The 19,521-nt window shown below is 49.0% G+C and overlaps 6 protein-coding genes across 6 annotated transcripts; 4 read left to right on the forward strand and 2 right to left on the reverse strand.

Annotated features, from left to right (window-relative positions):
- Positions 1-576: 576 nt before the first annotated feature.
- FPRO_01313 (uncharacterized protein) lies at positions 577-3,923 on the reverse strand (the record flags this gene model as incomplete). Its single annotated transcript, XM_031232861.1, has 5 exons — positions 577-898; positions 950-3,568; positions 3,622-3,666; positions 3,718-3,769; positions 3,824-3,923. 5 exons carry the CDS (start codon positions 3,921-3,923, stop codon positions 577-579), a joined length of 3,138 nt encoding a protein of 1,045 aa, XP_031075160.1.
- A 344-nt stretch (positions 3,924-4,267) lies between these two features.
- On the forward strand, positions 4,268-5,056 carry FPRO_01312 (uncharacterized protein; the record flags this gene model as incomplete). Its single annotated transcript, XM_031232872.1, has 3 exons — positions 4,268-4,699; positions 4,752-4,893; positions 4,944-5,056. 3 exons carry the CDS (start codon positions 4,268-4,270, stop codon positions 5,054-5,056), a joined length of 687 nt encoding a protein of 228 aa, XP_031075161.1.
- Positions 5,057-5,531: 475 nt separating this feature from the next.
- On the forward strand, positions 5,532-6,708 carry FPRO_01311 (putative replication factor C 38K chain; the record flags this gene model as incomplete). Its single annotated transcript, XM_031232883.1, has 3 exons — positions 5,532-5,618; positions 5,675-6,297; positions 6,360-6,708. 3 exons carry the CDS (start codon positions 5,532-5,534, stop codon positions 6,706-6,708), a joined length of 1,059 nt encoding a protein of 352 aa, XP_031075162.1.
- Positions 6,709-10,354: 3,646 nt separating this feature from the next.
- Positions 10,355-12,882, forward strand: FPRO_01310 (putative acetyl-CoA synthetase; the record flags this gene model as incomplete). The annotated part of the gene is made up of 6 exons (XM_031232894.1): positions 10,355-10,571; positions 10,626-10,649; positions 10,799-10,825; positions 10,883-12,045; positions 12,098-12,763; positions 12,820-12,882. 6 exons carry the CDS (start codon positions 10,355-10,357, stop codon positions 12,880-12,882), a joined length of 2,160 nt encoding a protein of 719 aa, XP_031075163.1.
- Positions 12,883-14,954: 2,072 nt separating this feature from the next.
- On the forward strand, positions 14,955-17,339 carry FPRO_01309 (uncharacterized protein; the record flags this gene model as incomplete). The annotated part of the gene is made up of 2 exons (XM_031232905.1): positions 14,955-15,021; positions 15,085-17,339. 2 exons carry the CDS (start codon positions 14,955-14,957, stop codon positions 17,337-17,339), a joined length of 2,322 nt encoding a protein of 773 aa, XP_031075164.1.
- A 586-nt stretch (positions 17,340-17,925) lies between these two features.
- FPRO_01308 (uncharacterized protein) lies at positions 17,926-18,404 on the reverse strand (the record flags this gene model as incomplete). Its single annotated transcript, XM_031232916.1, has 2 exons — positions 17,926-18,048; positions 18,108-18,404. The coding sequence occupies 2 exons, from the start codon at positions 18,402-18,404 to the stop codon at positions 17,926-17,928; spliced, it is 420 nt and encodes a 139-aa protein (XP_031075165.1).
- Between the last annotated feature and the right edge of the window lie 1,117 nt (positions 18,405-19,521).

Consider the following 19,521-nt stretch of genomic DNA (forward strand, 5'->3'; position numbering starts at 1 on the left):
AGCGCTTGTTTTGAAACAATGAGGATGAATCATTCTAGCTGCCACTGCTATCGTCCCTGGCAGCCGGCAGCAACTGGCAAGCAAAGTGGGAATAGGATCATGGGCGGTTCACACTGGCAGCTGGCAGCTTTAGTGCCACTGCCAGTGGCAACAGAGCCGATCTTCCACAGAATCTCCTGTATCCACACAGTACATGCAGCTCCATGGTCCTATATGAAGACACCAGATGACATACCACTACAGATTTTCACGAGAATGCCCATCAACAATGAACAGTGTTGCTTGGGACAATGCAACTGGCAATAACTTCGTTTGATCAAGTTCCAGAGACTTCAGAGTCTATCCAAAGATCAAAGTATGGCTACTGTTTATCAGAGTGTCTGGATCCCATTTCTTAGTTATTACTAGAAATCTATAATACAACGAGGGCTGGCTCGTTACCGTTGACTCCGTTTTCCCCATCTCGCCTCCATACTAAACACTAACTGAATGGGATATGCCTCTAGCTTACTTACAATAAACCACATCTGAATATTACCTGTTACACTTAATGCCATGCGATAACTCGACCGTCATTTACTTCTTCCCCTTAGCCTTGGCACTAGCAGCTTTGGCCTTGGTTCGACCTCGCTTGGGTTTGTCCTCGTCTTCTTCTTCGTCGTCACCAGCAGCCTTGGCCGCCTTCTTGGTGACCTTCTTGGCTTTCGGTTTTTTGATATACTTGTCCTTCTTGAAATCGATTTCGTCATCTTCTTCGTCGACTTCGGGTGCCTCGACTGCCTCGGCATCATCATCTTCCACAGCTTCTTCAAGATCAGGAACCTCCTTGGGCTGAGCCTTGGGAGCGACGACACTGCTGGCCTTCATGAAGGGAACTGGGTGGCTCATTGCATTGTATCTAGAGAGCTCGTTAGTTGCATATCGGAGCATGGGTAAATGGTCAACCTACGTTCGGGTGAAAGCAGCTTTGGTCTTGGTCTCAATCTTGACATGTTCCTCGTCCATCGGTCCGACACCGAGTTCCTGAACAGCGTCGAAATCTTCACGAGTCAAGTAGTAACTGTCCATCAGATCAATGACCTCTGGCACTGCCTCGTTGCCCTGCTTCTGTAGACGATCTACAAGCTGCGTCCAGAGGATAGGAAGGTACTGCTGGCGAATCTCGTTATGATCGCCAGAAGATTTGAGGCGCATGTGAGAGTGAACCTCTCGAATCGACCTGCCCAACCTTCCGTACTTGCTATTGTTGCCCAGCCACGACGTGAAGTTGGAGCCCATGAGCTGGCCTGCTATAAAGCTGGCGGGCCGGACCGTGCTAAACACAGCATGTGCGGGCATCAGGCTCCAGTGTTGCTGGGGTCCGTGGATCATGCGATCGACAAGGTCTCCGTCGCTGATGCTCTCTGCTGCATTGTCGAACAGTTCGAGAGCTTTGAGCTTGAGCTCGCGTTGGTTATACCCCTTTCCATTTAACGCCATGGGTTTTGTTCGGAGATAATTCTCTTGTATCATAAGATAGCTGAACTCGTGGTCGTTGAAATAGAGCTCAATCTTATCATTGAGTGTCGATTTGCTTGCGGGGGTGAACAACCCACCTGCCAGCATCTTTTGACAGATGTCCCACGGCTTAAGGATGACGTGCTTTTCCCAAGCCTTAGACATGGCCTTGCTCTGGTCGAAGTCCATACTTGTCTGGTCTAATTTGGCTGTGGAAATCATGTTGATGATCTGCCTAATATCCTTGTTGCTTCCCTCGATGAGAGCATCTACCACAGAAGCAGGAAGCTTGAGCCCTTCTCTGTGGCAAATAGTCATGACGCGAGATCGAACTTGGTCCACAGTTGGGCGATTGAACCGGATGTCGAAAGCTGCGTGGTCAAAAGGCTTCATCTTGGGCAGTCTTCGCTCGTTACAGATGAGTATCAAGGGAACCTGTGTCTTTTTGCAGAACTTTGCCAAAGCACCGACACCGCCTCGATCACCCGCAGACATACCGTCAACCTCATCCATGATGAGAACAATCTTCTTCTTGGTTGCATCCACATCTTTGCCATCGCCAGCAAAGTACCCGAGAAGCGACGTGTTGTTCATCACATCGCTCACTCCGTTTTCGACGAGCTTTTTGCTTCGAGTGTCGCTAGCGTTACTCTCCAAAACGTCATATCCCTCCAGTTTCGCAGCTAGGTGAGCAGCCGTTGTCTTGCCGATTCCAGGGGGTCCAGAGATGATGATGGCGCGCTCGCCGCCCATCCCGTCAGCGCCCCTCCTTTGAAAGTTGTATTTCTTATGTTTTGGCCAGTTTCTGAGCCAGTTTTGGATTTTTTCGACTTGAGCCTTGTTGCCACAAATATGACCAAGCTGTGTGGGTGCATACTTTGAAGTCAGTAACTGAACAGGGGGTGCCGCGGCAGCCTTCACAGGAGGACCTCCAGCGGCGGCCGCTTTTTTGGCGGCCTTCGCAGCCTCTGCCTTTCGAGCCTTCTCTTCAGCCTCCATCTCTGCGACTTGTTTCTTGACTTTGTCTTCTTCCGCCTTCTTCTTCTCCTGCGCCTTCTGTGCTCCTTTGCCGCCACCTCCAAATGCAGGAAGTTTGCGGATCAGTTCAAAAAGTCCGTTCTCGTCAATTGTCTTGATGCCGATAGACTTAATCTTTGCCAGCTTACTTGGCCCAGCGTCTTCTCCCAAAACCACAAAGCTTGTCTTGCTGCTCGGCTGGCCGACGACTTTGCCACCATACCTCTTGACAAGAGCTTGGCCCTCATCACGACTGATGGTCTGCAAAACACCCGTGAAGACAAAACTGAGACCAGTCAAGCATTCATCCGCACCTTCAGGGAGGTCAGCTGCACCAGCAGCTGGCTGAGCAGATGCATTACCGCCTCCGAATGCGTTCTTTCGCCAATCGAACTTGGCATTGGCATCTTTGGGTGGTGGTGTAGGGGCACGAACGGTGGTAACGTTATCGAGAATATCCTTGATCTCTTCATCTTCAGGCTCATCAGTCTTTCTTGGAGCCCGATGTTTGGCTGCAGCTTTAGGTTTGGCAGTAGCCGCTTTCTTGCGTGGAGCCTCTTCTTCCGACTCTTCTGAGTCTTCTGATAAAGATTTTCGCTTTCTGCCTTTTGCTGTAGGCTTGGTCTCTTCTTTCTCTTCCTTCTTGGCGGCGGATGGGCGACCTCGGGTCGCTATTCGCTTTGGCTTAGGAAGTTCCTCATCCTCGGATTCGTCCTCCTCGTAGTCGTCGTTCTTGCGCTTACTTCCACCCTTGGCATCGGCTGCAAAAATATCTTCGTCGTCATCGTCTCCGTCATCCATGTAAGCATCAGAATCCTGATCGGCATTGTGGCGTGAGTAAGAGGTTGTTGATTTTCGTGTGGCAGGAGCTTTGTCATTCTTCGCTGTTGTTGCGGGCTTCGAAGCAGTAGGCTTTCCTCGAGGACTTGACCGAACGGGAATATCAGGCTTTGCAGCAGACTTTTTGGGCGTTGCTGAACTCGTAGGCTTGCTGTTCTTTGTGGAAGCGAAGTAATCATCGGCAGAAATAGCCACGCCCTTAGTTTCCTCCTCCCTGTAAAAATTCAATTAGAAGGCAATTGACAAGACAGAAGTCAAAAGACAAACTTGGCTTTTCTCTTCGGGGCGGCCTTAGTGGTAGGCCTTTGCACTCTGCTCGGGATTAGTTTGGTTGTAATAACAAGTGTAAGGAGAACAACTTACTCTACTGCTTCATCTTCGTCATCGTCGCTATCTTCGACGACTTTTCTTCCCTCTGAAATTATATTAGTACCGTTGTTATCTCCAAGAGGAGTATTGTTTGGCTTACTTGTACGCTTGCTCTTGGCCAGCTCCTCAGCTTTTCTTGGAGCAGGTTTTGGGGCGCCACCACCCTTGGGTCCAAAGAAAGACCGGATATCGGAAGGCATTTTTGTCGATCTCGCTTTTTTCTTTTTTTTTTCTTCTTCTTCTTTTTTTACTGGTGATTCAAGAAGTGCATCGACCTTTTTAATGGCATGCGCCAATGTTGCCTGGGTGAGGATTGGTAACGTGAACCAGGCAATCAAGAAGCAGCCTAGAAGTCCGAGTCTAGTGACGTGCACGGTAGCTCCTATCAAACGCGAAGCTGACGCGAGGTCCGTGACTGCGAGCTAAAGTGGTTCCAGGCTGTGGGCCTTGAAATTTAGGCCTCAATATGCCCACCTTCGGTATCGGGAAGATTTTCTGGAGCTCCGTTGTTTGAGGCAGCTTCAAATCAACTCCGATCGCCGCCATGAAGCTCGCTAACACATCGACATTGCTCAATGCCTTCCAGAGGTTGAGGTTGTGTGCCTCTTCTCCTCTGCGACAATTTCATACCCCTCTTCGGCAGTCTTTGGAGACACTTGATGCGATTCGACGACCTCAAAATGTTCGAGCCTTTTCGACGACCCCATCAATGTTGGGCAACTGGCTTGAGCCAAACCTGAACCGAAAGAAGAAGATGGCAAAGGGACGCCCTCGCGTGGCCACAGGTGGTTCGACCAAGGGTACGACAGTGATTTGGGGCGACTATGGTCTACGAATGACGGATCACCACCGAAGAATCAGCGCCAAGCAACTGAAGATGGCCGAGGACACCATTAAAGTGCGACTTCGAGGTCAAAAATACCGATTGTATAAGCGAAAGAACTGTAACGTTGGTGTATATGTCAGCGGTAACGATGTAAGATTGGCCTTCCCAGACTTGGGTGGAACATCGGCTTATGGTTTTACAGATGCGTATGGGTAAAGGTAAAGGTTCATTCGATCACTGGGCAACCCGAATGGCTGTTAGCCAGATTCTGTTCGAAATCCGAGGACGACTTCACGAGCAAGTTGTGAGAGATGCTTTCCGTTTGGCTGGTAACAAGCTGCCTGGTGAATATCCTACAGCCTTATTTATTGAGCACAACTAATCGCAATCTCAGGTCAATGGGAATTCGTTAAGAAGGGAGAGCCTCCCATGGTTGGAATCACCAAGTTGGACGGCGTGACTCTAGAAGAGTTGAAAAGACCTCGACGACACATTGCTCCTGTTTAGCTACTGGAGGCTTCTTCGCCTGCAACTGAGACTCTGGTCGGGAGCACTTCTGAAGCTTCCCGCAACCCCTAGAGATTTTGACTGATGAGACAATGCCATGTACATTATGGAAGTGTAGATCTGTTGTTGTAACTTGTATGAATACCAAATTCTGGATCTACTGATTCTGGAAGTAACCAAAATGAGATTTATATTCAACATGCTTACAACGGCATCGAACCGATGATGAAGTTGATGTTTTCTTGTTGGCCATCAATGCTTTTCGTTAGCGAAACCATTTTAATTCGTGCAATACCTTACCTATCCTATCACTCGTTGCCTGCTGAACGGCTGTCACAGTTGGATGCTGTGCACGGACCACTTCATTTTCAAGACATCATCCACTCTGCCACTTTACGCGACAACGCGTCTTCCACCATTTCCCAAAAAGCTGTCTCAACCACAATTCTCACCTCCAAACCAAGCAGCTTCCACGATGGCGCTTATTGTTGACAAGCACCGACCTCGGTCTCTCGAGACCCTCACATATCACAATGAGTTGTCAGATCGTCTTCGCTCTCTTGTAAGTCAATAAACCTAGCCTTGATGAGCAGCATTGTTGACTAGTATTACTTTCAGGCCCAGAGCGGTGACTTCCCTCACCTACTTGTGTACGGGCCTTCAGGTGCTGGAAAGAAAACCCGAATTGTCGCTACGCTGAAAGAGCTCTACGGTCCAGGTGTAGAGAAGATCAAAATCGATGCTCGAGTATTCCAGACGACTAGCAATCGAAAGCTCGAGTTCAACATTGTCGCCTCCGTCTATCACCTCGAAATCACACCATCCGACGTTGGAAACTACGACAGAGTTGTTGTTCAGGACCTTCTTAAAGAGGTTGCACAAACGCAACAAGTGGATCAATCAGCGAAACAAAAGTTCAAGGTCGTGGTCATCAACGAAGCGGATCACCTGACAAGAGATGCACAAGCAGCTCTGCGACGAACGATGGAAAAGTACTCGCCCAACCTCCGACTAATCCTCTTGGCGAATTCTACTGCCAATATTATTGCTCCGATTCGCTCAAGAACTCTACTGGTCAGAGTAGCGGCCCCAACGCACGAGGAAATATGTGATGTGCTAGCCGTATCAGCGAAGAAAGAGGGTTGGCCCGTCGTGGAGGGTCTTCACAAGCGAATAGCGGAGGAGAGTGGACGAAACCTTCGACGAGCTCTCTTAATGTACGAAGCTGTTCATGCACAAAAGTACGTTCTCCCTAGTGAAATTGATGGCTGTGGTGTCAAGTAAAAGCTAACCTAGTTGATAGTGAGAAAGTCACTGATAGCACAGCAATCCCACCGGCAGATTGGGAGGCCCTTATCGGCCAGATCGCAAAGGAGATCCTTGAAGAACACTCGCCAGCCAGGATCCTGCAGGTGCGGTCAAAGCTTTACGATCTCTTGACACACTGCATTCCCCCCACTACTATCCTCAAGACCTTGGCGTTCAAGCTGATTGCCCTCATTGACGATGGGTTGAAAGGTGAAGTTATCCAGTGGGCGGCTTTCTATGAGCATCGCATCAAGACCGGAACCAAAGTTATATTCCATCTGGAGGCTTTCGTAGCGAAGTTCATGAGAATTGTCGAGATGCATTTGATGAGTATGGATATGTAATTATACTAGAGGTTATTCGGCGTTTTAGGAAGGTTGCTGTGGCAAAATCTACGGAACTCGACGGTTCGTGCATGTCGATGCTTCGCTCTATCTCACTCTCAGTCATGAGTCTTGTAATGTGCTGCATGATATAAGCTGGCAAAGGAGAGTCATGGTCATATTGTGAAGTAACTGAATAAGAGATATTGGCTCTAAGAGTGCACGTGGGTTTCGTTGGCTGTCAAACTTGAGATACCTTACCATAGAAACATGCCGTGCAGCCCGGACCCGATACGGAGATTCATGATGAAGTGAGGGATGAGGATGGGGAAACGGAACCTTTTTTAACTACCGTGTGCCTGGCTAGTATGGAGCGCATGGAGAAATGGAAGGAGTATTATTGGCTATGGTATTTCCTCTGTGTTGGAGAGCATCACTGATATTGATAAAACTACTGGGCTAAGCCCGTTGGCCCGTTGTTGCCCTTATATAGAAATACATGTGTAGTAAATTATTAAATCTTTTACTACAGCTTCTTTAAAGGCCAGGATGAGAAGGGACCTGCAAAACCCAGGTCCGCGAGTTTATCGCGAATATAGGCAGTAACTTTAGTGAAAAAACAAAAGTTTACTGTATGATGGCGCGTTCACCACTGAGAATAACCGCGGGAACTCATGAGGAAGACCGGCTGGATGAGGGGAGCCAGATCTGACCTCCGTAGTGCGTGCGTGAACTGTCTTCCAATGAGTGCAACTTCAGGATACTGTATAGTAAAGGAAATGCGGTCATGGCAAATGGACAAGTTCCATTCGCTGATTGCATCACTTTATGACAATATCTCGGTCGAGTCCCGAAGATACGGCCAGCCGGCAACATTCTAGATCTAAAACGTGGCTGGAATGACAGGCGAAGCCACAATCTTGGGGGTTCCGTGGCTTCGGCTATAAGATGCATGTCGACCCGACCGTTGGGGCACAGATCAACATGGGGACAGGGATTGACTTTGGAAGATTGACATGGAGATGCCAATTGGGGACGGTCATCATGATGGGCGATCTCGCGGGAAGCTAGCGGCGAGACGGAGAATCGCTCTGATCTTTATTTTTCTTTACAGAACCTACCTATATAAAATTACCTTAGCGATCTTTTAGACACCTGTCGTACACATGTTGATAAACGCAGTAGCACGTAACAATGTCTCGTCTCCAAATTTGTGGTCTCTAGGTACCTATATTGGAGTCATTTTGGTACACAATCTCTAATACCGTAGCAAAAGTACTCTATCAGAAATATTAAATAAGGTACTTTCTCCAAAAGAGGAAAGTATAGAGTACATGCAGTGTTCTCCACAGACCTAGACCCGCAGACTGACAACGAAAATGTCCTAACAAACTCAAGTTTGTTGAGAGGGAAGAACTCACAGGGAATTAGACCCTGAATGTTTAGCCGTGAAGGGGCGAAGTCGGAGGCTGAGATAGACCAATCAAGTTGTATAAATCTTGACCCCGAATGCGGGGGCCCGTGTGAGGGGCATCTGCAGCTGCCACGCTGCAACAAGGTGGGGTCAAATCGAAGACCTATTAAAGCCAGTTGCGTCGAAACGGCAATAAGAGCACAGCCAGTAGATAAAAGAATACGCCGTATATCCTCTTGCAGACATCACTGCTGAAAGTGTTGCCAGTTGAGAGCCATAGCATCGAATCCTCCGAACAGGAATCCAGCGTGAGAGCGATCTCGGCTCGCTGTCGACAGAAAGGGTCATTGTTGTCCTGCATTGGCGAAATGCAACGCCTTGACCGGGTTCCACTATATTGCCGGCCTCCCAAAACTCCACCCTATTTGTGACTATGATCAATCACATAACACGTTTTGGCTATCAGTACTCCTCTGTGTGCGGCCCCATAGCGGCTCCGTATCAAGGAGAGTCAAGAAAACGGAGGACCTTATGCTAAGTAGCAAAAAGACCTAGGTAGGCTTAGGTGAATCTTAACTAACCTTTAGACTTATTATTTTTGATGGCTAAACCTGAGGTCTCAGGTTTTCTTGCTCCCTGAGGGGGATGTATCTCATCCAAAGACTGTTCAATCATTTCCCGAGTAGTGTCTTGTAATGTCTCATTCATAGTAGCCGGGATGTTACTCTGGTGGTGCCCGGTGGCACCTAATTGTGCATGCTTTGACTGTCTGTCTGCTGGCTGACATCACCGGTTCTGTTTAAGAACAATCTTCTGTCGACCCTGAAGCATTGGTCTATCCGGCTGCCGCAGATAGTTCGGCAAGCTAGCGAGTACAGGGATTCGGTGATGCCAATACATGATAGGTGGATATGCCAATGTATCGTCGATTATATCAAATTCGAAGTTATCGGATGTTACCATGCAGCATGAGCCCCCGATGTTGAGAGCTAACAAGACATCAATTTTAGTAGAACTTAAGTATCTCATTACTTATTATCTCAGGTTGGACTCTTTCAACTTAATTCATAGCTAATGGCAGAGCGCGACGTGTCAATAGTTATGGCTACCAACCTGGGCAACATCCTATAAAAGGTTGAAGAGGATACGGCCGTCCTTAATTATCGGAAGTAGTGCTACGTAATTACGGCATGTATCACTCACCCAAGTCGAAGTGAACTTTCTCTTCGCTGTGTTTTCAGTAGAGAATGACAAGAAACCCCAGAATGGGCCAGAAAACGTGGTAATAAAGTAGATGGATGGTGGCATTCAGGCCATCATGTTATAAGGAATACAAAAGCAGAAAAGCTAACGAAATCAACGATGCATTCTTTCTCGGACGTAGGGCTTCGGGATAGTGCCGATGGTGTCTGATATGGATGAATGGCAGGGAGAATGATAGGAAACATGGCGCGGCAAAAGTGTTCTCAAATGTAGCGGCCACATCCACAAGCCGTTGTATGTATATCACATTGGCATTTGTGTAATGCCGACGTCAAGTCGCATCTTATCCCCAAGGGTCAAATTGCTGACGGGCAGATGCCGTGCTTAGCATTTTGGCCACTCTGAAAGCCGAGAATTCAAGTGTGAATATTTGGTGACGATCAATAACGAACATCATCCTTTCAGGTTGTATGTACTCTTACAAAATTACTAGCGGATGTGAGTCGCTAACTCACTACTGGCTATTCGGGACTTGAGGTGGCTCGGGGGAAAGGATCACGGCAAGACCCCCCCGGTTCGCCGGCCGCAGCTCGGGTTTGGTGCCACTACACCACTGAGACTGATCCCAGTTGGTGCAGGTACCAGTGACAAGTCGCAACGGCCGGCCGGGCCTTCCAATGATGATGGACCCATTTGCCATAAAGAAAGCTTCCCCCGCAAGCCGGAGCTCATCAAACCTCTGGATCCATCTCAACTATTTCTCCAGCTCCTCCCCCTACTCTAAATCCAACTAAACACTTCCTCTCTACTTTACTCTTCATTGCCTTCTCCAACCTCTCCTCCTCCTCTTCCTCCAATTCAAACACCTACGACTCAACTGCGCGATCTCTGTATCTCCATAGAACAGCAACACCGAAAGCTGTAAGTCCTGCAAGTACAAGCAGTTCTGACAAGCTCCACGGTCACGCTACCCCGCCATCAACGTCGCACCTACAGGCGCAACGCTCAACGAAAAAAATAATTCTCAAATAAACCCCAGCAAAAGACACAATGGCAACCGCCGTCGAGCAACCCCAAGTGCCCCAGGAGCTCAGGACTTCGGCTCCCGAGTCTCTCCCTAAGAGTGCTATCCCAGCCGCCGTCGCTTCTCCCGCTCCCGCCCCTGCAGCCACCGAAACTGTCTCATTGAGAGCTGAGGAGACTCCCGCACCCGCTCAAGAGACAAAGGCTCCTGTGGTCGCTGAGGCTCATCTCGTCGATACCTATCGTAAGTTTGCGCAACCAACTTGATCTGACGGTGCATCGCTAACTTCCATCTTAGACCCTCCTCAGCGCATGTTTGCTAGTAAGTCAATTGCGCCCCTTTGTTTTCTGTTGAGGCGAAATTACTCGCCGCGGTGTCTCCCGCTAGACCCTGCTGTGTGGTTCTTTGCTTATTCTTGACTCCATCGTGCTCCGTTTTCCTGGCTCATTGCTAACCTTGCAACCCGGCAGAGCATCCCCACCGGCCCCACCTTGCCAGTAAGTGATCCCGGCTTCCGCACCGGAGCCTCAACATGAGCTGACCCACTCTCATAGACCTCGAAGAGTACAAGCGACTTTACAAGGAATCCATCACTCAACCCGAGAAGTTCTGGGCTGAGCGCGCACGCGAGCTCATCTCTTGGGACCGCGACTTCCAGACCACCCGAAGTGGTTCTCTTCTCAATGCCGATGTCTCCTACTTCAACGAGGGCCGTCTGAATGCCTCATACAACTGTGTCGACCGTCATGCTTTCAAGGACCCTGATCGTGTTGCCATCATTTACGAGGCCGACGAGCCCACCGAAGGTCGTAATGTCACCTATGGAGAGCTCCTCCGAGAGGTCTCTCGTACCGCCTGGGTTCTCAAGCAGATGGGCGTCCGCAAGGGCGACACCGTTGCTATCTACCTTCCTATGATTCCCGAGGCCATCATCGCTCTCATGGCCTGTGTCCGTATTGGTGCCGTGCACTCCGTTATCTTTGCTGGTTTCTCTTCCGACTCTCTCCGCGACCGTGTTGTCGACGCCGGCTGCAAGGTTGTCATCACAACTGATGAAGGCAAGCGAGGTGGCAAGTTGATTGGCACGAAGAAGATTGTTGATGACGCTCTCAAGCAATGCCCTGCTGTTGAGAACGTCCTTGTCTATAAGCGTACTGGCTCAGAAATTCCTTGGACCAGTGGCCGTGACTTCTGGTGGCATGAGGAGGTTGAGAAGTGGCCCAACTACTTCCCTCCCGAGCCTGTCGCTTCCGAGGACCCTCTATTCCTCCTTTATACCTCCGGCTCTACTGGCAAGCCTAAGGGTGTCCTGCATACAACCGCTGGGTACCTCCTCGGCGCTGCTATGACCGGAAAGTATGTCTTTGACATCCACGAGGGCGATAGATACTTCTGTGGTGGTGATGTCGGCTGGATTACCGGTCACACCTATGTCGTTTATGCTCCTCTTATGCTCGGTGTATCCACAGTTGTATTCGAGGGTACACCTGCCTACCCCAACTTCTCACGATACTGGGACATCATCGAGAGGCACAACGTTACCCAATTTTACGTTGCTCCCACCGCTTTGAGACTGCTGAAGCGTGCTGGTGACGAGCATGTTCGTGGCAAGTTCGCTCACCTTCGCGTACTGGGCTCGGTCGGCGAACCTATCGCCGCCGAGATCTGGAAGTGGTATTTCGAAGTTATTGGAAAGGAGGAGTGCCACATTGTTGATGTAAGTGTTTCGTGGGCATCTATTTTGTGGTCGCCGCTAACATTGATTATAGACTTACTGGCAAACCGAGTCTGGTTCTCATGTTCTCACGCCCTTGGCTGGAATTACGCCAACCAAGCCAGGCAGTTGTTCTTTGCCCTTCTTTGGGGTCGAGCCTGCTCTCATCGATCCTGTTTCTGGCGAAGAGATTCACGGCAACGATGTCGAGGGTGTGCTGACCTTTAAGCAGTCCTGGCCTAGCATGGCTCGCACCGTGTGGGGAGCTCACAACCGGTACAGAGAGACTTACCTTGATGTCTACAAGGGTTATTACTTCACTGGAGATGGAGCTGCTAGAGATCACGAGGGTTTCTACTGGATTCGGGGTCGCGTTGACGACGTCGTCAATGTTAGCGGCCACCGATTGTCCACTGCGGAGATCGAGGCTGCTCTGTTGGAGCACCACTCTGTTGCTGACGCAGCTGTCGTCGGTATCGCCGATGAGCTTACTGGCCAAGCTGTGAATGCCTTTGTTGATCTCAAGGAGGGCGTTGAATCAAGTGATGCTCTGCGCAAGGAGCTCATTGTCCAAGTGCGCAAAAGCATTGGTCCTTTCGCTGCTCCCAAGGCGGTGTACGTTGTACCTGACATGCCCAAGACGCGAAGTGGCAAGATTATGCGACGAGTATTGAGGAAGATTGTTGCTGGTGAGGAGGACCAGCTCGGAGACATTACTACTGTAAGTCGCCTCCTTCGATTACCTCAAGTGGCATTTGTAGCTAACATAACGCACAGCTTTCTGATCCTTCAGTTGTTGAGAAGATTATCAAGGCTGTTCACGATGCCAAGCGCAAGTGAGTTCAGTGACGAAAAGGCTTATAAAGACATGCATATTATGTAGTGGAGTTATATACCATGGATACAAGGCAAGCGGGAAAGAAATAGTCTGCCGCCAACGGAAGCGGCCTGGAATCAGATTCCCGCTCGGTGTTTGGGGTTGATGTTGGGATTCAGCCATGACCCGGAAGAGTATCTCGATGGCTTGGGAACCAATTTTTATGAAGTTGATTTAGTATGAGCATTGCGGTCTGATTTTTTCACATATTTTTAAAGCTAGCAAGGCAAAAAGAAAGTCCAATAATGAAACTTTGGTCAATATATCAATGACGTCCGTGGTGCAGGGTAGTGGTGTGCAGAGAAGCTCATTGCAACCACGATAAGTGATTGATGTCAAAACAAGGTTTTGCACAAGCCTGTCTTTGAATGGCTGGATGCTTCCTTTTGTTAAAGTTGACCTGGAGGATGTTTGGATAGAGAAAATCAGCCTATTGTGCCAGTTTTCAAAGGACGCGTGGACACATGTGGCTCTGGAGTGGGATATCAAGTGGGATGAAGCAAAAGAGCAAAGAGTTACGATAATTTTTAACGACGTTCCAATATTTAAGCTTCAGTATCTCTGAGCCGTCGCGTGGGACTACGGGAGGTCTAGAACGAGAAAGGACTTGAAGGTTTTCAAAGTTGCAGACATACACATCAACCAGTCCCACAAGCCAGAGGCGCCAATAGATGGTCCCACTGGAGTGCCAAGGGTGATCAGAAGTCGTCATCGTTTTTGGGGGCTGTTGATGTATGAGTTGCAAGGATGGTATAGTTTGGGTGATTTTTATTTCCCGCTGACTGGAGGCTGCGTAAAGTTAAGGGGCCGACTCGATTCTTTGGGTCGTATACCTAATAAGGTACTGATTTAAAGAGCAATGATCTAAATTGAGTTTCCGATGATATCGTGACATCGTTGTAAAACAAGCCTTTTCAGCCACGGCGTTTGATAAGAAATCTTGGGACAGCCCGATAAAGTAGCAACAACGTGGCAGCAGAGTCTATCGTTTGTCTGGGCAATAAAATCTGTCATCAACACCTCTTATGTCCGATAATGAACATCAACTCGTCAATGCCAAGAAACTCGAAGATGTAAATGACTAGCAGCGGGGAAGATTAGTCTAGTCTGGTCTAGGATTGTAGATGGTTGGATGAAAAGATACGAGGGCGAAACATATTGACCTCCGTCGGACGCACCAGTGAGGCTTTGGGAGGCCGCCTGTAATCAGATGGACTGCAACAGCTATTACAGTGGTCGGAGTTGATGCTGGATACAAGGATTATCGATTTCTGTTGCCAAGCCTCAAAGATGGATATGTCAACATCCGTTGACATTGAGTTTCATAACAACTCTGAGTCTGAGATGAGATTCACGGCAAAAGTTGACAGTTGCTTAGCTGGTCTAGTAATGGCTGACAAGTGTGACGCCTGCTGTTAGGGAGGCTATGCAGTGGGAGAACCGCGCGGCCTCTGGCTCGTGATTCGCTGGCCAAGAGACTTGGGTTGTCCGTCCAGCATCCACACCCCAGCCCTCGGGAACCTTGGAACCCTTGGCGTGAGGTAAAAGCCAACAGCGTTAGAAGGATCTAACCTAACCTAACAGCCAACAGCCAACAGGCTCTACGCACCCTCCGCCACACTCTGTTTTGCCTTTCCAACTCCCTAAAATCGGACTGGAGCGACTGTATTATTCAGGTCTCAAGGCTGATCATGCTACACGATCAACCGTTTCGAAATCTCTTCTTCTTCCTCCTTTGCTCCTCTCCTTGTGTATCTATCCTCTTTGTTCTACCTTGAGATCCAATACTTGGACCCTAACTTCTTTCTCCACATTCTCCTTTGACGTTCCCAATAAGTTCCGTCATACTTCCGACTCTATTTTCGGCCGCTCCGTCTGACGATCTTCGTCTCACCTTGATTACTTCTCATCTTACAACCTCCGTTCTCCTCAACTCGACTATTTCCACTGTGTTACTGTATGGCATTGCAGTGATATCTCTCTCAATCGGCGTCGCCATTTCTCTCACAGGGCCGTTCGAGGTCCGATAAACACCATGGTATCATTGCGGTCGATTGCGACCGCTATTGCGGGTGTGGCTTTGTTTTTTGAAACTTCACTAGGTATGCTGAGCACTTCAAATCTACCTCGTAGTTTGGGGCGGTCTTCTAATATCCTCGAAATAGCGAGCTCAGTTAAGCGCAACGCTGTTAACTACATATCCTTTATCAATGAGCCTGTAATCAACACACCATCACACCGTATACGCGCCGACTCGCACTTTGATCTCCTATTCTCACTACACAATGGACAACAAAAAATCCGCCTCAAGCTCGAACCGAACCATGACATTCTGCACGAGAACTTCGCTATTACTCACATTGGCGCCGACGGTGCCGTGCGATCTGTCGAGACAGTAAACCGGGAGGACGAAAAAGTATTCAAGGGACATGTGTTTATTCAGCGAGTCGGACGGGAAGGCTGGACAAATGCTGGCTGGGCAAGGATAACGATGCATCGCGATGGAAAGGAGCCTGTTTTTGAGGGCACTCTGCGGATCGACGGCAACCATCACCATATCCATACCGGCACCAACTACCAGCAAGTTCGACATGAAGATGACCCTATTCTGTCAACATCAAAAGCTCGGGACGATGTTATGGTTGTCTGGCGGGACTCGGATATCATGTCCTTCAACCCTACTGAGCTCAAGAGGCGTGGGGCTTCGGCTGCACTCTGTGACTCTGACACATTGGGATTCAACAGCAAGTTTCATGAGCTCCAAGACTTTGACACTTTTGGTGCGGCAAACACCAAGTCTCTTTTCGGTCGCCAATCGATCGACACAGGTACAGGGAACGACGGTTCGAGTGTTGACCTTGAGTCTACCATTGGTTCTGTGAACGGCTGTCCAACTAGCAGAAGGGTCGCCCTTCTAGGAATCGCAACTGACTGTGGATATACTTCTACATTTAACTCTACTGAGGCTTTGAGGAAGAATGTCATAAGGATGGTCAACGAAGCCTCCGAAGTTTATGAAAAGAGCTTCAACATTACGCTGGGTATCCAGAACCTCACCATCAGTGACGGGTCATGCCCTGGAAGCCCGTCGGATACAGCTCCTTGGAATCAGAAGTGTTCCAACAGCGTTGACTTGTCCGATCGCCTTAACTTGTTTTCCGCCTGGCGCGGTCAGAATGAGGACAGCAACGCCTACTGGACTCTTCTGAGCACTTGCAACACCGACTCTGCTGTTGGCCTTGCATGGCTGGGTCAGCTCTGCCGCCCTGGTGCCTCAGCGAACTCCAACACCGGGGGTCGTAACGAGACAGTTGCTGGCGCCAATGTAGTTGTCAAGACTTCGGCAGAATGGCAAGTATTTGCTCATGAGACAGGACATACTTTCGGTGCCGTCCATGATTGCACTTCTCAGACTTGTCCAGTCTCGTCCGATGCGCAGTCGTGCTGTCCCTTGAGCAAGAGTTCGTGTGATGCTCAGGGTGACTACATCATGAACCCATCTTCGAGGGAGGGTATCAGTGAATTCTCTCCCTGCACCATTGGAAACATCTGCTCAGGGTTCAGACGTAATGTTAATACGGAATGTCTCACTGATAACAGAAACGTTAAGACCATCTCGGGCCAGCAGTGCGGTAATGGAATTGTCGAAGAAGGCGAAGATTGCGACTGCGGCGGCGAGGCCAGCTGTGGCGATAATCCTTGCTGTGACGCAAAGACTTGCAAATTCAAGGGCCAGGCCGAGTGCGATAACTCAAACGAGGAGTGCTGCACGGATAAATGCAAGTTCGCATCTTCAGGTACTGTCTGTCGATCGAGCACAGGCCCTTGTGATCCCGAGGAGAAGTGCACGGGAAGCAGCGCGACATGCCCCAAGGACAAACACAGCGACGATGGCACAGACTGTGGTGATAGCCTCCAGTGCGCATCTGGTCAGTGCACATCGCGAGATGAGCAGTGCCGAGCAAACTATCAAAATACGACATCCTCCAGTGTGAAGGCTTGCACCAACAGCTGTCTCTTGTCTTGTCAGGCATCGGGCGATGGCTTCTGTACGCAGCGAAATCAAAACTTCCTCGATGGTACACCCTGCGGCGGCGGCGGCCGATGTCAGAATGGTAGCTGCGAGGGCGCTTCGACGTGGAAGGAGATCGAGAACTGGTTCAAGAACAACAAGAATATTGCCATCCCCGTGGGCTGCGTTCTTGCTGCACTCCTCCTGTTGTCCATCTCTTGCTGCTGCTTCAGTTGTATCAAGCGACGCATAGCTCGCCGCAGGGCAGCCAAACAACCAGCCATGGGCGCTTGGCCAGGATACCCTCGGGGCCCTGCTCCAAACCAACAAGGCCCCTACATGTACGCTCCAATTGATAACAACAGTGGCTGGCAGCAACAGAGGACGCGCAGTATGAGATATGCTTAGACTCTTTTTCTTTCTTTTCCTTCTGTTTTCGATACAAGGGGCGGACTTTTCATGTCCGATACAGCATTTGCCGGCGTTTTCTTTCTGGGCACAATTGGTTTGAACATTGTATCTCTTTCGTGTAGTCTTTATTGTACGGGATGGATTTGTACTTCCGCACATGCATGTTGACATTTGTTTTCAACTTGTTGATAAGCCAATCAGGACATACAAGACGGCGGATCAGGAGAAGTACTCATGGGATAGTTGGTGGACAAACGCATCAGGAACAGACACATTCACATACACAGCGATACACGCATATACGTCTATGTTAGATATTAGCACGAGACTATAACGACAATGAGAAGAGGCAAAATGCCACAATTTATTCGACTTGATTTACTTGGACCATAGTTTTGAACCACAATATCGTTACTAACTAACAGTAGACATTCACTGCAGCAGTATAGATAAGCAAATACAGGTTCATTGAATTCTATTATTTGAAAGTCGTAAATCGTTATAGAGGGCTTGTGATGGTTTGCTAAAGGATCCCTATTTCACCAAGGGCAGTCTTCTCTCTTCCTATGACGAGGACTCTGTACTATCGAGAGATTTTATCACTGGCTCGGCGACTCTGTTTACTCCTTGCTGTACTGGTGTCGTCGTGCTTATCTTCAAAGCCACACAGTTGGCGCATGAATCGGAGGCGTTGACCGGCGATGCTCTGTACACGATGGTTTAGCACGACTAGCACTTTCACATCAAAGCGGAGATGATACATACGTCGCCAGTCGCTTGCGCATGTGCCATGAGAGCAGCGTGGTTATCCAGAATGTACATAGCCTCTCCTCTCCGTTCTCTCTCTATGTGTGTTTCAAACATGGGGCTGCAAGAATCAGTGTCGGCGCTGCAAGGCCGTGCAGCCGAAGCACGGTACTGCGGTCCAAGACGACTTGGTTCGCCATCGCTCACGTCGCTTTCTTCGCTGTATGGGTTTTTCCCGCGGGCTTGCCGATCACGCATTTGTTCCGTCCATCCTGACGAGCGATTTGGTTGATGGTGTTGTGTTGATGAAGACATTGTACAATGCTGTGGATGATTTTTGTTAAGAGGTTGGTGGTAGTAGGAGGAAGAGAGTTGATAAGGAGTGTTTGTTTGCTTCTCTGAGGATAGTGCTGAGGATGTATGTTTGGGTTTTGAAAGATAAAGGTGGTTCGGAGGCGATAAACAGCTTCTCGATATAAATAATGAGAAAAAGGAAGAAATAAAAGGAAGAGATTGAATGACTTCCCGAGTCATTCAGATTCATTCACATCCAACACAGCTCAACTCATAAACTCCCAGTGACAAGCGAGAGAGACAGGGCCTGACCTTGAAAAAGGAAAGGAACCAACCCCTCCACTGCAAGCGGGGCGCACGTCACTTACATAAACCTCCAAAGCACTAAAGAAGAGAGACAGAGAGACAGAGAGACAGAGAGACAGAGAGAGAAGAGAGAGAGAGAGAGAGAGACACGCAGAGAGACACGCAGAGAGGAAACAAGAGAGAAATACAAATATAGAGCTAATGCAGGGAACATGCAAATGCACATGGCCTCGAAGGGAAATGGAAAATCGGGCGAACGAACCAAACTTTGTGGGGACGGAGCATTTGGGGCGGGGGGTCTAGCTAGGCCATCCATCGACGATAGAAAGCACTAAACTCACAGCGATGTGAGTGAGTGAGTGACTCGGTGATGCCGTGGTCCAAGATAGTACTGCCTATGAGAGAGACACCATCTCACATGATAGAGAATCATTACGACATGTATACGCCTTTGTTCTGTGACCATTCTATAATCCTTCACAGTCCTGTCAAGATAAACCAAACAATTGCCAAAGACCAAAGTCAAACGCCCCCAAAAAACAACAACACACACAATGACCTGTTCTCTCTCTCTGTCACACACATCCATGATAATGCATTATATACTTTTTGATCTGCAGCTGAGGCTGAGACATGCAAGGCAAACAGTGCGTGGTGTCTCAGTCTGCAATTCAGCCTCCAATCACGACCTTCTGTCACAAATGACACGCCAGAAGAGACGAGGAGGGGGCCGGCTACCTGATATAAACGACTACAGTACAGTGCTCCGTCCTCAGGGAGCAAGAAAACACCGGACCCTAAGAAAAGGTGTCAAAATAAACTTAGCAAAGAG

Source organism: Fusarium proliferatum (assembly GCF_900067095.1).
Source record: "Fusarium proliferatum ET1 genome assembly, contig: FPRO_scaffold001, whole genome shotgun sequence".
Lineage (NCBI taxonomy): Eukaryota > Fungi > Ascomycota > Sordariomycetes > Hypocreales > Nectriaceae > Fusarium > Fusarium proliferatum.